The 18,617-nt window shown below is 40.4% G+C and overlaps 1 protein-coding gene across 1 annotated transcript; it reads left to right on the top strand.

Annotated features, from left to right (window-relative positions):
* Positions 1-498: 498 nt before the first annotated feature.
* Positions 499-8,799, top strand: LOC138373232 (caldesmon-like). The gene is made up of 2 exons (XM_069339270.1): positions 499-1,347; positions 8,461-8,799. Exons 1-2 carry the CDS (start codon positions 499-501, stop codon positions 8,797-8,799), a joined length of 1,188 nt encoding a protein of 395 aa, XP_069195371.1.
* Positions 8,800-18,617: the final 9,818 nt, after the last annotated feature.

Raw genomic sequence — 18,617 nt, 5'->3', positions numbered from 1 at the left:
GCCCTTGTCCTAGTGAGGCTTCCCAGGAGGTAGTAAAGAAGGAGAGAGAAAGAGAGAAAGAACCAAGAACCACTGCTGTGGACAGGGTAGGAGGTAATACTAGTAAGTCATAGGGGATTGAGGAGATCATATCTCATAAGGAGAGAGTGGGGAGTCACAGCGGCTCGAGTGGGTGTGTGCACGTGACAACGAGGCTAAGTGTTGGAGCCGCATCCCCTAAACGTGTGACGTTGAGCCCCTCTCCAAGAGCCAGAAGCGCCAAGGGTGATCTCCTAGTATAAGCACTCTACCGAGTTGTGGGTTGGGTTGTCCATAGAGAAGGATCAACGACGACAACACCAACCAACCCACAGACTATAATAAATTGGGGGCCTGTCCGGGAGAGTGAACTGACACATCCACACCCTGTCCAAGAGTGGATTTTTACACGCTTGCTGAAATAAACTATGTGACTGCAGGTGTATACTCTCTCTCTCTTGGGAAGACTCACAGGACAGGATGACAGCGGTCCTGAATTTTAGAGGTTCGGAGAAAGACCTTGCGAGAGCCCAGAAGTACATTGATACAGGGGATGATGAAATCTTGCAAAATTGTACCCAGGAACAACTTTGGTTGATCGGTAAAATGTATGGTGTTAGGTTGAAGTCAAACAGGGCGTCTAGTAAACGAAAGGAAATCAAGGCAATAATGCAGATAGACAGAGTAAGCATGTTCTGCAAAACTCGTGACGAGAAGATTCTAATGTGCACTCGGAGGCAGATAAGGATGTTGGAAGACCATTTCGGCCTAAAGGGTAGGCATGATAAGGTAGAGGATGGACGCGAGGCGCTGCGGACTTGGTTAAGGGAACAAAAAGCAGAAGCAGAGAAGGAAGCGAAACGCCAATGTGAACAAGAGGAAACACAGTGCCAGCAAGGAGGAGCTGAAGCCCTGCCTCAGAATGAAGAACCCGATAGGTTGGAAGAAATTTCAGAGGAAACGGATGATGCGCCAAGTGACGAAGGAATTAATGTAAACTCAAGTAGCAGCAGGGAAAGCAGCCTTGAGAGGCACGAGGTGGAACCAAAGTTGGAACCAGGAGACAATGAGGTACAGCTGCAACGTGAAGAGAGGCAGGCTCGGCTTGAGCAAGAGAAAGCCAAAGCCGAGCAGGAGCGAGCTAAAGCTGAGCAAGAGAAAGCTAAAGCCGAACAGGAAAAAGCTAAAGCTGAACAGGAAAAACTTAAAGTCGGACAAAAGAGAGCCAAGGCCGAACAAGAAACGGCCAAGGCTGAACTGGCTATGATAAAGATGGAGGCCGCTAAAGCAGAACGAGAGAGAATTAAGACGGCACGAAGGGAGAACAGAGTGAGAAGCGAGGCGAGACGCAGCAATAGCAGACCCAATGGAGTCTGGGGAGGAAGAAATTATGAGACACCCAGAAGAGTTTGGGGTGAGAAAAATTTTGATAAATGGGCAGATAAAAGTAAGTACCCTAAAACTCAGAAGACTAGGTCGCGCACTTCGTCTGAAAGTGAGGATGGAGGAGCTAAACGAGAAACTTATCGTTATCCAGGGAATCAAGAGTCCAGTAAAGCTCCACAGAGTACGAGTAGTACGTCTGGCTCGAGGAACTCTCATGCGAGTGGACAAAGTCAGAGCCACTCTGGTTCGTATAGGAGAGATTTCTCCCAGGTGAGGTGTTACAATTGTAACGGATTGGGTCACGTGATGCGAGACTGTAGGCAGGGCAAGAGAGTTGTGACCCTGGCCATGTGTGACCCCCGAGGTAAATATACTAATGTGTTCCGAGACAAACCACAGAAGGTGAACTTAGTGAACGAGAGGTATAGGCCGTTCATGAGCAAAGGTTGGATCAGTATAGGAGGCCAACCTGAGGTAGAAGTTGGTATCTTAAGAGATACCGGAGCTAATCAGAGCTTGATTACGAGAAGCCTGATTGGGAATGGTCGACGGTTAGCTAGCAGTGGGAAGATGAAAGTATATAGGTTATTGTCTGAGAGTGACATGCCCGTATGTGCTGTCCAGCTTAGGTCGGAATATGTGTCGGCAGAGGTGATGTTGGGAGTGTGCCCCGACATACCTGTTCCAGGAGTCCAAGTGATCCTGGGAAATGACTTGTGCGGGACAAAGGTGTTGCCAAGAGTCATAGCGGAGACTGTGCCAGAGGAGTGCCCAGAAGGCCACGGCACGGGTGGGACACCTGAGAGTGTGAACCTGACTGACATCCGAGAAGATGAGTCAGGAGACCGCCAAGCCATTGAGTACCCTGTCTCGGTAGTGATGAAGACAGAGGTGGCCGACAAGGAAGACGCTGGAGAAGATGATACAGTGTCGATTCAACCGGTGGAAGATATCGATGTAGATATAGCATGGCTGTTTGATGAAGGTCCAGCCCAGGAAAATGAAGTCTTGGTGAGGTCAAAAGTGAAGATGGCCATGCCGAAGAAGAATCATGTGAAGAGAGCGGACCTGAGTAGAGCCCAGACTGCTGAAATTAAGAGTCGGAAGGTGAATGCAACTGTGCTGAGTAGGAATGAGGAAGGATGTGGACATACCGAGGACGAGAGTAGAGCGTCAAGTTGTCCACGAGCACAGAGGCATATGGATAGTGGAGTTAAGTTGTTTGAGATGTCAAGAGTTGACATGTTTCACAGAAAACGTGGAGGAGAGATAGTGAAGAAGAGTAATAGCCGAGAAAATAAAAGGGGAAGAGACAGCATGTGTGGAGAGATGCTTACGAGCACTCTAGGAGAGGCAAAGCGACATGTATGGTCGAGTGCTGTTGGATGTAGTGCAGTGCTCGAAGAAACTTTTAAGGAACGAAGAAGAGTTGAAGGAGAAGAAATGGAGTTGTATAAAGATGAGAAATGTGGGAAGAGGATGATGATGCAAGCATGGATGGATAGAAGAAAGTCGAGGACTCGATGGAAGTCAAACAGGATGAGCTCTCGGATAAATGAGGAGACGAAAGGGAGAATCGTCGGTGAAGACGAGGGAGTGAAGTATGATGACAGGAGACGAAAGTATAATGGCAGTAGAAGGAAGTATGAAGACGACAGAGAAGGTACAGACAGCAGATGTCTGACTCTGGACGTGAAGAGAAGAAGACGAGGAAACGGAGGGTGGAAACAATAAGTAGAGTGGACCAATGGAGTGCAGGCGTCCAAGGAGGACAGCCTAGCCAAGAGGTGCCAGAGGTGTCGGATCGTTTGTGAGAAGATCATGTTCCTGGAGAGTTGTGAGCCGGATGTTGCAAGGAGCAACGAACTAATTGTAGACTCCTAAGAGAGTATATCGGGTGAAGAACGAGACAGTGTGGTGGCGGATGTATTATCCCGAGCTTTGCCACTGGAATAACTCTCAAAAATAAGGGGAGTGGAGTGTTATGATCTCAGCCTGCAGGAGAAACGAGTCTTCCTCCTTGAGAGTTATTCATCAAGCCTGACCTGATTAGAAGGTCTAGCAAATGTTGAGGTGATAACGCATATATAAAATAGTTGCTTGGATATGATGAACAATTTAAGATTATGGGCAATGAAGAAGAAAACAGATAAATGACTGGCTAGGAGATGTGGACATTTTGCTGGAGGCGTGAGGCTCGCTTCTGGAAGGGCTTTGACCTCACTTGAGGCCAGACATCGCAGGGGAAAAGCCGCGCTCCGTTGAGCTCCCGTCAGAAGGGAACCCCTAGTGATATATCTCGAAGAGAAGAGAAGTGTGCAGACGTACCAGCTGTGGAATCGAGTTGGGGACGTGTGGTCTCAAGTCGTGGGCGATAATTAGTGAATATTAAGCCGCCCGGAGGCATTATTGTGGGCCGTGGAGCGCCCTGACCAAGCCTCGTCAGAGGAAGAAGCGCCCTCGACCAGACGATCTGTGGTTTGTCTTTGGGGAAGAAGTTGCTGAGAACTTCGAAGCCAGCATAGATGAAGTAATTGATGAGACTCCAAGGTAGTGAAGCAGAGGACCTCGAGCTGTGAGGAGAAGCAGTGAAGAGGAGTGTCACATGCTTCTGTAGAGGTGGTGAAGCACCATAGTTGCTCGAGGGAACTTCATGGTGTAGCAGCCAAGAGAGCTGTGGAGGAACCTAGCAGAAGGGTGAAGCACCTTAGTTGCTCAAGAAAACTTCATGATAGCAGCCTGGAGGAGCTGCAGAGGATCCTGGTAGTGAAGCCCGGAAGAACCTAAAGATATTAGGGTAGTGAACTTCCAGAGGTGGAAGGGAAGTACTGGTGGATTACTTGTAGGGAGTGGATAGTGTTTGGTTGTCAGTGGCGTGCAAGACGCAGTGAGAGGTGAGTGATTGTTGGTATTCTGATGTCAAGGAGTGTTTTACACTGAAGTTTAGAGTTACAGTCGTAGGCTGGATTACCTACAGACGTATGCGTTCTAGGACTGATAGAGTGATCGATTGATCATTGTTGTGTATCAATGAACATTTATACTGATATGTTATTGCATTCAAATGCTGATTTTCTTGGTACACATTTATAGATACATATATGTATTCTCTTGCTGATGGTGCAACAGTGTATGTAGACTTGATCAACTTGAGGATGTTGATAGTATCAGGTGGTGAACCAGGAGATAGGATACCACTTGATAAGCTGATGATAGAGTTCTGATGGTGTTGGAGTGCAACCTGATTGTAATATTATAGAGTATAGGATTCATTATTATTATATGTGTGTATGTATTGTGTATGTGCTTTGTCCAGTAAATGTATCACAATTTGCTGGTGTTTGCCCTTGTCCTAGTGAGGCTTCCCAGGAGGTAGTAAAGAAGGAGAGAGAAAGAGAGAAAGAACCAAGAACCACTGCTGTGGACAGGGTAGGAGGTAATACTAGTAAGTCATAGGGGATTGAGGAGATCATATCTCATAAGGAGAGAGTGGGGAGTCACAGCGGCTCGAGTGGGTGTGTGCACGTGACAACGAGGCTAAGTGTTGGAGCCGCATCCCCTAAACGTGTGACGTTGAGCCCCTCTAGAAGAGCCAGAAGCGCCAAGGGTGATCTCCTAGTATAAGCACTCTACCGAGTTGTGGGTTGGGTTGTCCATAGAGAAGGATCAACGACGACAACACCAACCAACCCACAGACTATAATAGTTGGCTCTTATATTATATTAAGATAGGATGTGGCAACATAATTGGTGTCTTGGCTTGCTTGTTTGGGAGACAAGAAATGTTCCTGTCTGATACCTGTGAAGGGACTGGAAGATTATTGATCATGTGTTGAGTTGCCAGATGTCGCCTCCTTTTGGAAGTAAATCTATTATTTAAGTCAATTAAGAACGTTTATACTTTTAGTAATATTTTTTAGCATGTGTGAAACATTATATTAGTATAATTGTGTCTAATTGAGAACGATTGCTTTTGTAATTAGTTTAATAGTTAAGAATAAATTAATCGTTCGTCATCCCCCTTGTAGAGGCAGATTTATTATTATTATTATTATTATTATTTTCTGCCACAGACGTGGCCACACATTTACAATTCTAACTAGCATATATACATTTTTTTCTGTCCTCCATGGACATGGTGAAAGAGTTGTCAAACATACAGTTCAGAGATTTATTGAGCAACCACAGAAGGTGATCGTAGTGCTTTTAAAATGTTAGGCTCAGCTACATATGTAAATACATAGATACATAGATTTATGAATGCATTAATGTGAATTTATAATGGTGAAATGCAATTCTGATCAGCTTTATACTTTATACACATTCATACACACACACACATACATACATTCACACACACACACACACACATACATACATACATACATACATACATACATACATACATACATACATACATACATACATACATATATACACATGCATACACATATATTTGTCTCTTTTACTCTGATAGGGTGAGATAGCTGACAAGAGAAACTAGTGTGCAATTAAGAACTTAACCACTGAAGGTGATTAAGATGCTTTTACAAGCTCAGGTTATATAGTTACATTACATGGTTAATCTAGGGTACAAGTCCAATATATCATCAAGTGTTCCAGTACTCATATAGTAATTACACAGTTCAGCATACCTCAGCCCAGGAGGGTGAAAGTCAGACAATATGGGACATTCTACAATATAATGTTCAAGTGAGTGCATGTTTTCTCTTTCACAAAGTTGACACATTGTGTACTCGACATTTGGGTTTTGAGAAAGCTGCCAGATACGTCTATATCCCAGGCGAATTCTGGCCACTATAACATTACATTGCCGGGTTCTTGTTCTATTAGTCCCATATGTGAATGTGTCATCACGATATCTATCATAATATTTAATACTGCAACTTTCAGGTCTTTGTGAATTTGTTAGGTCGGTGAGATTTTCATTAGATATTTGTTTAAGTATTCTCTTTGTCACTGCTAGTGAAACACCCATATCAATTTCTACTACTGGTTTCCTACAGGCTGCCTTTGCAAGCATATCAACAGTGTCATGCCTTGAGATGCCAACATGTGATGGTATCCATAGGAATTTAATTTCAAATCTGTTTTCTTTAGCAGCTAAAACATTCATTCTAATATCACTGACTATTTTCTGGGTATCACTACTATGTGTATTCAGTGCCAGGAGTGCACTCTGCTAGTCACAGTATATAAGTCCACTGCCTTTGTCTTTTAAAAATTCAGTGGCAAGGTATATGCCTGCAAGTTCGGTTTGAGTTGTACTTGTTTGTACTTGTTGTACTTGTTTGTATTATTGACGCGCTTCATTGCTGTATGTACGAGAGAAGATTGTTCAAATATATTACATGCACATCCGGTACATCGTCCACCTTCTTCTACAGAGCCGTCCGTATAGCACTGATAAACATCGCTACCCATACTCTGAGTACTTTCAGTGATGCTTTTCAGTGTTAACTGTTTTAATAATGTAGAGTGCACACTATCTTTCTTGGGTGCCTTTACAAAATCAACTGATAGATCCCAGTTATCCCATGGAGTAATTGGTTGATTAATCATTAATTGAGTTGGGTACATATTTAAGAATTTGATGGAATTGGCTACCTTGTAGAACCAAAATGCATAATCAGATTTTGCTCTTCTTCTATGGACCTCAGGTGAGTGTTGCATATTAGAAAGTTTTTCTTGAAACTTCATGTGTTGCCGAGATCTACTCAACGCCTTCACGCCGAAAAATGTGCTAATGGACAAAATTCTTTCACTTATGGTAGGCAATTTTAACTCTGCTCTCATATTAACTATTCTCGTGGACTTTGGAGCCCCAAGGATGAGACGCATAGCTTCATTTTGCAAGGTTTCAAGAGATTTCAGCTGTTTGTCTGTATACAGTGTGAGATGTAGAGCATTGTAGTCAATCACAGAGCGTATAAATGATACATAAAACATTCTAGCAAGTCTCACGTTAATTCCATGATTGACACCAACAAGGACCCGCAAGGGCTTTAATCTCTCCCAGAGTCTCCTTTTGAGTGAAGAAAGGTACCCAAGGTCGTTAATGGGGACACCAAGGTATCTGTAAGACTCGCAGTTCTCAAGTACTCGCCCATCTATATGATAATTGGCTGGTGGAATACCACATGGAATGAGGGCACGAGTTTTCTGTACAGAGATAAGTAGGCCACATTCCTCAGCTCTACTAGCAAAAGCATCGAGCAGAACTTGCATTCTAGGTTCAGTGGCAGCCTATAAACATATATCATCAGCATAACAGATGACAGATGGGGTGGGAGGTGGTCAGCCAGGAGCGCTTTAGTAGCTGATAGTCGGTTGGGCTGGTAACATCTAAGATAAGTAATGGTTTTATTTGTTTGTGCTTAGGATAGATATTCGTGTCTGAGATTACAAGATACCTGGATTGAGCCATCTCCTTTATACATATATAACTTTTTTTGATCAGTGCACTTATTGAATATAAATAGTCAAATATAGGATTATTATATGTTATAATTTTTATGTGTTTGTTTCCCCCCCCCCCCTTAATACTTACTGGTACCATCGCCTATGTTTATCATAGGCGCTGGTATCGTTTACTTTTTATCATTTTATACCATTTACGTTTTACTTTTATACCATTTACGTTTTACTTTTATACCATTTACGTTTATCATTTACTATCCCTTGAGGATAGTTAATGTAATAGGCCTTAGTAATAGATGATCCTGTGGCAGGTACGAGCCAAGGTTATCAAAGCGGGGGTGATAACATTATGGAGGCCTAGGTCCGGGAATTGTTTCCCACATTATAATTACTGCTTTATTTATTTATTTGTGGTACTTGTATTAATTGTAAGTGCCTTCCTAGGTAAAGTGTGAACTTAAGTGTGCCAAGTAGATGATACTCTGTGCTGCTCTGCTACTTCAGTTTGTACTACTGTGTTGACCACAACGCTTCATGATTGAGGTAAGTGTTGTTGCTTGTGCAAGTCCAAGTAGGTGTTCAGTATTGTTGTAATTTTACATTTTGTATATGCAGTGTTGTTTGAGAATTATGGAAAATCAAGTGGAATTGTTGCTAGAGGAGCCAAACTTTGAAGAGATTAAAAACCTGACAAAGTCTGTCCTGATTTATATGGCACATAAATTTGATTTAACAGCTAATAACAGAATGGTTAAAGACCAGTTAGTAAAGTTGGTAGTTACCCACTTAGTAGAAGATGGCAGACTTGAGGAAGACGTCCTAGAGGAATTAGCTGAAGGGTCAATTGATCAGTTAGCATTAAAACGTCTTGAGCTAGAATCTCAGCCTGAACTGGCTAGCCTTGAGGCTCAACAGAAAAAAATAGAATTAGAGGCTCAAAAGCAACAGAGATAATTAGAGGCAGAGGCTCAACAGAGAGACATTGAGGCTCAACTGAGACAACAACAAGTAGAACTAGAGGCACAGAATGCAAGAATTGCAGCTCAGTTGATGTTAGAGGAAGCTATGAATAAGCAAGCAGAGGAACAAACTAGACAATTAGATATTAAACAACAAATGGCAGAAGATACTAGCAGAGTTGAAGCTCAGAGAATTGCAGCTGGACATGGTAACACTAGTAATATTTCAAATAGTACAAATCCTCAGTCTAGAATTTAAATATAAAGAGCTGCCTAAATTTAATGAGGAAGAGCCTGAAGTCCTGAGATCTTCTTCTCTCATTTTTTTTAAATTGCAATCAGAATGAATTGGCCTGTAGATCAGTGGCTTGCAATCATGCTAAATCAGCTCAGGGGTAAGTCACAAGAGGTCTTCCCCTCACTTCCTGATGGTAATTGCTTTGACTGTACTTTCGTTAAGAAGAGCATCTTAAATGTTTATCAATGCTTCTCAATTAAATCCAGAGGCACATGGACAGAAATTTCGTGACTTAAAGAGGGCACATGATCAAACTATTGCGAATTTTACTAGGTTAAAATTAAATTATTGAGAGAGATGGCTTAAATCACTTTCAATTACAGAATTTTAGACTCTTAAAAACCTTCTAATTACTAGAGAAGTATTATCTTGTCTCCCAGGTAGACTTTCAACCTATATGGCAGAGCAAAATACCATTACAGATATATATGAGCTCTTAAAGCTCGCTGATGAGCATGAGTTACTTACCAGGGGCCAGATTCACTAAGTTTTCAATGTTTTTCTTCTTAGCACCTTCGTAGTGGTTAGGTCGGTATTCAGGTCGGCATTTAAGAACAAAAATCTTCGTAAGTTTGGTCCGTCGCGCTAAGAGTGCTGTTGACCACTCGTAGCATTACGTAAACTGGATATAACTCAAATTTTCTCTACAACACAACACGGAGGATCGATTTTATTATAAACAAAAAATTATAGCTGGGGATTTTCGTCGATGCGTCCTTCGTATTAGTTATATATGCATTCTCTGCTTGAAATTTGCAGTAAATATGTCTTTTATGATATTAGAATTAGTTTTATAATAACAAGATATTATAGCAGTAGTTATTAAGTAAATAAACACTTGTGAACATGAAATATGAGAGAAGGTGATGAGCCCTGCCTGATGAAAGCATTTATTATCACCAAGTTCACCTAGTAATAAGTATAGATGGGTATGTATAGCTAAGGTACACCCCCAATTTTTTATTTATTTTGTTTGGTTTTATTTTGGAATTACATCTGGGTGAGACATAAAATAAAAATTTGCTGCACAAATGATGTTAGGTAAGGAGAAGGGTAAACACTTCCAAAAATTTTCTCATTGAATACTTAAGCTATAATTTTGATTATATGGACTATTAAAAAAGAGAGAGGGAAGTACGGGTCCAAGACTTCTTCCTGTTACACAACTTGGGTGTGGAACAAGTAATTATCAAAAGAAGGCACCATGCCGGGAAGGCTATGTAGCAGTAAGGCAGTGAGGTGAGGCAGCTACTTATTTGAGGAATGTTTATTTTATTTACCTTATAAGCTGAGGCAGCTTATTCTATTTGAGGAATGCTCAGCTGATTCCTCTATATTTAGCATGGAACAAATTTATATCCAAGACCTTCCTGTCACGCAATTTGGCTGTGTGTAACCAAACTAGAAGTGCTCTACAAATCAAGGGACTCAGAATGTGGAATGACCTCCCGAATCATGTCAAAGGCTGTACCTCTCTCAACCAGTTTAAGAGTAAAACCTACGTACTACCTAAATAACTCCATGTAACCTACCTTACCCCCTAAATGTCAACTCATGTCTTGCTATTTTTTAAACAATGCTGTTTGCTCACCAACGTGTACAATTGCTGATTTCTGCTATGTTCCCATCTTTTTTTTATTTTTTATTCCTTCTTTTAACACAATTTATACCTAATCCCAATTACTGTTAAGTGTTAAAGTGTCTAAGTTTAAATTAAGTAAGTTAAGTAAAATTAAGTGTCTAAGTGTTCTTTTCCCCCACACTTTGCCCGAAACGCTATGCATATTTTTTTTTTATTTTTTTTTTGAGATATATACAAGAGTTGTTACATTCTTGTACAGCCACTAGTGCGCGTAGCGTTTCGAGCAGGTCCCTAGAATACGATCCCCGCCGCGAAGAATCGTAAATATTAGTGGCTTTAGGTATTGTATGTACTAGCTCTGTCTATAAATCCAACATTATGTTTGTAAATCAACTATGTATGTACTTTTCCTGAATAAAATTTATTAATATTATTTATTTATTAATCAGTAAGTAATTATTAAAAGAAGGCACCAAGCTGGGAAGGCTATGTAGCACCATTGTGTGTAACAATAAACCAAATTTTTTTTTACCAAATAATGCACCTGTATGGTAAAACAAATATTGTCAGCTGTAAAAATATTGATGCAGTTATTTAAATAAGAAATATAATGAAAGAAATATGACTGGTTTATTTTTATCCTATCTTTTTGTACTGTAAAGTATATCTAAGGATGTGAAAAATTGAGACATAATGCACAATTTAATGAATGATTCAAAAGATATATGACTATTACATATCAACATAATATCTTAATGATCCATGGTTAACATCTATATAAATAAAAATGGAAATGTTCGTTTGTTCAAAATCGCTAATCTCCGAAAGTTCTTCACCGATTACTTAGAAATTTTTACACAACGTTCCAATCGCATCCGGGCAGGCTCATATATACATACTATATAGATGTCACGTCTGTATCGGTAAAAAAAAACATGCTTTTTCTGAAAAACTGTGTGAGGGAAATCTTCGAAACCTCTTTACCGATTGCTTTGAAATTTTGAAACAACGTTGCATTCAAATAGGCGCGTCTTTTTATATATCTACTGTATACATGCCTCACCTGTGACAAGAAAAAACATTAAAAAAAAAAAAACAGCGCCATCTGTTGGACATAAAAGCAACACACGCTGTAATCTCCGAAAGTTCTTCACCAATTGCTTTGAAATTTTGACACAACATTGCATTCGAATAGACACGTCTTTTTATATACCTACTATATAGATGCCACCCCTGTGACAGGTAAAAACATGCATTTTTGAAAAACAGCGTCATCTGTTGCACATAATAGCAACATGCACGCTATACTAAATATGTCACGAATTCCATTTCAATGTTTCTGATTCCATTGATAAATTTTATTTTCATAGATTTCGATTTATTTTATTTTTTATTGAATTATTTTGTGACATGTTGGAATTGAGCTGTGTTGTTTACCATACCGTTCATTTCGTAAGTATAAGTATGGAGGGGGCCTCGTAGCCTGGTGGATAGCGCGCAGGACTCGTAATTCTGTGGCGCGGGTTCGATTCCCGCACGAGGCAGAAACAAATGGGCAAAGTTTCTTTCACCCTGAATGCCCCTGTTACCTAGCAGTAAATAGGTACCTGGGAGTTAATCAGCTGTCACGGGCTGCTTCCTGGGGGTGGAGGCCTGGTCGAGGACCGGGCCGCGGGGACACTAAAAAGCCCCGAAATCATCTCAAGATAACCTCAAGATAACCTCAAGATGGATGCCACACCTGTGGCATCCATACTTATACTTCCATAGATCCATATGGATCTGTATGGATCTCATCACTGTATGGATCTTTACCTGTATGGATCTTATACATCCATACAGGTAAAACTATGCCGTTCTTGAAAAACATCACCATCTGTTGCATGTAAGAGCAAGACACGCTTTACTAAATATGTTACAATTACATTTCAATCTTTCTGATTGCATTGATAAATTGAATTTTCATAGATTCTGATTTATTTTCATTTTGATTTAATTATTTTGTGTGAATTGCGTTGGAATTGAGCTGTGTTGTTTACCAGACCGTTCATTTCGTGAGTATAGTTTTTTAAATTTTTTCTTATTTTCATTTAATTTTTTAACTGTTTTTCTTATATTTCGGTGATGGGAACATCAGATCACGTGATGTTCCCAATTTTCTGATGGGAACATCAGACCATTTGGGAAGGCATCGGGCGAGGGAGTGGGGAATGGTGGGGATGACGGGGGGACGGAAGTGAGAGATGGTGGGGGATGGCAAGGGGACAAGGGACGGGGGTAATGGTGGGGAGGACAAAGGGACAGGGGAGTGGGGCATGGTGGGAAGGAAGATGGGATGGTGGAGTGGGGAAGGTGGGGAGGCCGAGGAGATTGGGGAGGGGGAAATGGTGGGGAGGACTGGGGGACAGGGAAGGTTACTGTGGCTCAGCAATGCACATGCGTTGCTGAGCCACAGCAATGCGTGGCCGGGTACTGCTAGTGATTTAATAAGGATAATACTTGTAATGATACAAACTATAATTTAAAATCTTTATTACTGATTTTTTTATTAAGAAGCTTAGGTATATACAGCAATGTGCTGCTATCCTAATCTATATGGAATTTTACACATTGTAGATAAAAAACTAGCTATAAGTTCATCTAATACTCCTATCTCACAGGATAGTTAGGCATACGTGGAACCCAGGGAGAAAATACCACCCTCAATACAAAAAACAAATCAACTCTGACTTAACAACAACTTCGCGATTTTCACAAGAGATAAGCACTGAATCAAGGAAACTATAATTCTAATTATAATTACTAGTATTATATTATAATTACTCTTACCAGTTTCTACAAGACTCCTCTCAATGTATTTTTTTAACATGCTTAGGTATACACAGCAATGTGCTGCTACCCTATTCTATATGAAAGATTGCAGTGTAGATCATAAAGTAGCTACAAGCTCGTCCAACATCCCCACCTCACAGGACAGCAAGTCATACATGGAATCAGGAGAGAATAAGAATTGTAAGGCAGATATCTATTAGCCCCCACTAGCAAAATCTGGGTACAGCACAAGAATATCTTCCAATATTCTTGAGTGTATGAAGTAATTACAGAGCTCAAAGTACCTCATACCATTTGGTCTGAAGTCACTGATAACAGGACAATCACAGATATAGTATTGGAGAGTATGTCGTCCCAAGTAGGTCTGAAAACAGATGTGTTTTTCGCCCAGAGGGTTATAAACCCAAGGAACCGCCTACCCGCTGAAGCCATAAATGACAAAATCCAGCTAGAAAATATCATTAGGACAACTGGCGGGACTTAACGAGCCCCCGGTTTTTTGTCCTTGTAGAGGTCACTAGATAGTTAGTGGCCCTTGGGTAAATTTAGTTAAATATATACGTAAATATATACCATCGCTTCTCAAGTCTTGGAAGCAGCATGGGAAGCCATACACTATCTCAGAATTACGTTGGTAAACAAAAAATGGAACATATTTGTATATTGACCATCGCCTCATCGCCTGCATATTTGTATACTACAATGTCGGTGCTGACTGTACAAGTTGAAAAAACATAGTTTTACTTCGAAAGATACTAATTTTATAAGAAAATTCGACGTAAATAAATCGCAAGTGGTCATGAATAAGCTTCGATATTCCAGCGTCGTGATTGGCTTGTAAGATGCAAAATGTTAACTTCTCTCTGATTGGCCAAACTAAAAGTCTAGTGACATCTAGCGAGACCTAAGTGAACTACTTAAAAATCTTCAAAAGTTTACTTTTCTGAATCGCACCTTAGCGCGTTCTTAGCCGGAACTTAGGAACCCTCGTAGCAAACCTACTTACAAAGAAATACATGGAGCTTCGTGAATCTAGGTCCAGGGTACAATTTAAAGCCCAGTCCATTAATTTTAATTGTAGATTAAATCCTAATGCTCATAACAATGTTCACCAGAGCAAACCTAGTTACAATTCCCCTGCTACCAATCCTGCAGTGTGTGACTCCCCACCGAGCCTGCCCACCTGTGCATGGCAAAGTTTTGCCGGACTCCTGGCAGTAGCCTCAATTCCACCTCTTCCTTTCTGGTCGCCAGCTGGGTAATTCTCTCTGCATCCCAGCAATGCTGTTGGTTCGAATATGGTATCGTATCTACAGCCCAGGACTTCGTTCTATATAATACCAGTACTAGAATTCAAATATACCATCGTGTTGCCAACCCAGGGTCTCCTTCAATGTAATACCTGTACAGTGGTATAATCATATATCATTTACCCACAATGCTCAAAGAGAAGGAGGTGACACCAAAAGCAACGATAAAAAAATCAAGTTTACTCAAAAGCAAACTACAAACACATGGGATATATATATATATATATATATATATATATATATATATATATATATATATATATATATGTCGTACCTAGTAGCCAGAACGCACTTCTTTGCCTACTATGCAAGGCCTGATTTGCCTAATTAGCCAGGTTTTCATGAATTAATTGTTTTTCGACTACCTAACCTACCTAACCTAACCTAACCTAACTTTTTCGGCTACCTAACCTAACCTAACCTATAAAGATACGTTAGGTTAGGTTAGGTAGGGTTGGTTAGGTTCGGTCATATATCTACGTTAATTTTAACTCCAATAAAAAAAAAATTGACCTCATACATAATGAAATGGGTAGCTTTATCATTTCATAAGAAAAAAATTAGAGAAAGTATATTAATTCTGGAAAACTTGGCTTAATAGGCAAAAAGGGCCTTGCATAGTAGGCTGAGAAGTGCGTTCTGGCTACTAGGTACAACATATATATATATATATATATGTCGTACCTAGTAGCCAGAACTCACTTCTCAGCCTACTATTCAAGGCCCGATTTGCCTAATAAGCCAAGTTTTCCTGAATTAATATATTTACTATAATTTTTTTCTTATGAAATGATAAAGCAACCCTTTTCTCTATGTATGAGGTAAATTTTTATTTATTGGAGTTAAAATTAACGTAGATATATGACCGAACCTAACCAACCCTACCTAACCTAACCTAACCTATATTTATAGGTAAGGTTAGGTTAGGTAGCCAAAAAAAGCTAGGTTAGGTTAGGTAGGTTAGGTAGACGAAAAAACATTAATTCATGAAAACTTGGCTTATTAGGCAAATCGGGCCTTGAATAGTAGGCTGAGAAGTGCGTTCTGGCTATTAGGTACGACATATATATATATATATATATATATATATATATATATATATATATATATATATATATATATATATATATATATATGTCGTACCTAGTAGCCAGAACTCACTTCTCAGCCTACTATTCAAGGCCCGATTTGCCTAATAAGCCAAGTTTTCCTGAATTAATATATTTACTATATTTTTTTTCTAATGAAATGATAAAGCAACCCTTTTCTCTATGTATGAGGTCAATTTTTTTTTATTGGAGTTAAAATTAACGTAGATATATGACCGAACCTAACCAACCCTACCTAACCTAACCTAACCTATCTTTGTAGGTTAGGTTAGGTAGCCGAAAAAGTTAGGTTAGGTAGTCGAAAAACAATTAGTTCATGAAAACTTGGCTTGTTAGGCAAATCGGGCCTTGCATAGTAGGCTGAGAAGTGCGTTCTGGCTACTAGGTACGACATATATATATATATATATATATATATATATATATATATGCGACACGAAATGGGGTCGCACGGAATGCGACACGAAATGGGGTGCCATGACAGACCCAGCACTCAGACCAGCCATGCCGAAAGCCAAGAAACAATCCAGTTGGGACAGCCCCATTGTAGACAAAGAAGCCACAGCTTTGCTGGAGGCAGCAACAACCCCCAGTGATCGTGCACACCTCACAGCTGTGCAGGCTCCCCATGCAGGGGACTTCCTTCTGGCAGTCCCTATGTCTGCGACAGGCACACGTCTTGATCCGCAGGAGCTCCATATTGCAGTCGCTCTCCGCCTTGCTGCCCCTATGCACACTGTTCACAGGTGTATTTGCGGCGAGGCAGATGCTGACGAATATGGATTGCATGGCCTGCACTGTGGAAAATCGGGTGGTTGGCACACTAGACACGACGAAGTCAACGACATCATTAAAAGAAGCCTTGCCTCTGCTCAGTGTCCAGCGGAGAGAGAGCCCCGCAACCTACTGAACCATGACTCTGTTAGCTTTGCCGGCCGACCAGACGGAATCACATTGCGTCCGTGGAAGGGTGGCAGGCAGTTAGCATGGGACTATACTTGTGTATCCACCCTGGCAACGACATACATCACCCTCTCTGCCGGCACGGCAGGAGCCGCAGCGACACACAGAGAAAAACAAAAGTCAGTCAAGTACAGGCAATTAGATCAAAGGTACAATTTCGTTCCAATAGGGTCTGAGACCCTAGGCCCATGGGGTGAGAGTGCAAGAAGGTTTCTTAAGGATCTTGGTTCCAAGCTCATTGACACCACAAGAGACCCTAGAGCAGCAAGTTTTCTCTTTCAGCGCCTCAGTGTCGCGATCCAGAGGGGAAATGCCCGCTGCATCCTCGGTTCCTGCCCGGCGTCGGAGGAGTTTGAGGAAATCTACAGCCTCTAGGAAGCGAACTTTTTCTTGTGTCCTCTTAATGTTCATTTTTTGTATAAAATCAGATATGTAACTGTATAACCTTGCATAATAAAGTGTACATCATAATAAAAAAAAAAGGTGGGTGGTAGGAGAAGTGAACACTCTTTCGTATTCAGAGTTAAATGTCAAGTTTTTCCCTGAGTGCTCTATGTTCCCTTCTCTGAGGCTGTGGGTCCCTATAATTGCACCAGTGGTGGTACCCCCCTATATATATATATATATATATATATATATATATATATATATATATATATATATATATATATATATATATATATATATATATATATATATATATTATATATATATATATATATATATATATATATATATATATATATGCAACAATGATCACAAAAACACTGATCCAAGTATGCAGAATAACCACATATGAAAAATAGAAAATGCTTAACGCGTTTTCGGCTAATTCGCCTTCATCAGAGCAAAGTAGAATGGAGATAAGTTTGCTGATCAGACCTTTATATCCGCCTGGGCAGATCACCTGACCACCAAAAATAAGTGGAGGAAAGGAATTATAAGAAAGAAGGAAACTGCAGAAGGCCTATTGGCCCATACAAGGCAGCTCCTTTTAATATCTCCAAGTGCCATACGTGTTTAAATGATTGCTATATTGTTTTGACGTGCTATATTGAGGCTTAAATAGGGATCCAACTTGTACATACCGGGGCTCACATTAAGGCTGTTGTTACAATGTTTGATCAGAGCAGACTCGATCACGTTTCGTTCAACAAAATCCTTACTTTTAACAATACATTTTGCCCCTGTGAAGTCGATAGAATGATTACATAAACTGGAATGTAAATACAATGCACTGGATTGCTGGACTGTACGAATAGCATATGAATGCTGTTTTAAACGCGAGGAAAGAGATTTACCAGTCTGGCCGATGTAAACACATGCACACTCATTACAAGGGATGGAATACACACAACCTGCTACAGACGAGGGCGAGTTCTTAATTAACATGGACTTAACTGTATTATCATTTTTGAACACTAGATTAATATTAAGGTTCTTCAGGGCTGGGGCAAGATTTACTAGACCCTCAGAATATGGTAATACCAACGAATTTTTCAGTTCTGGTTTCGACTTAGTAGTCTGTTTGTAGAAAGTCCTTTTTGCTTGACCAAACGCAAGATCCAAGATCGATTTTGGGTGTTTTAACTTCTTCCCAATTTCAAATATATTTGCTATTTCTTCATCGAAAAATTCCGGACTACAAACTCTCAGTGCTCTGAGAAACATACCAGAAAAACCTGCCCGCTTGACCTGAACATGATGATTTGAATAGAA

This window comes from Procambarus clarkii, chromosome 41 (genome assembly GCF_040958095.1).
Source record: "Procambarus clarkii isolate CNS0578487 chromosome 41, FALCON_Pclarkii_2.0, whole genome shotgun sequence".
NCBI lineage: Eukaryota > Metazoa > Arthropoda > Malacostraca > Decapoda > Cambaridae > Procambarus > Procambarus clarkii.
Note: the sequence above shows the minus strand (reverse complement) of the source record. Positions and strands in the feature narration are given on the sequence as shown.

What these genes read in the sequence shown, in the direction of transcription:
- LOC138373232 (XM_069339270.1), top strand. Translation starts at nt 499, where the DNA reads ATGACAGCGGTCCTGAATTTTAGAGGTTCGGAGAAAGACCTTGCGAGA. An exon ending in CGGCACGAAGGGAGAACAGA is followed by an intron (nt 1,348 to 8,460) that starts GTGAGAAGCGAG and finishes TTGTATATGCAG; the next exon opens with TGTTGTTTGAGAATTATGGA.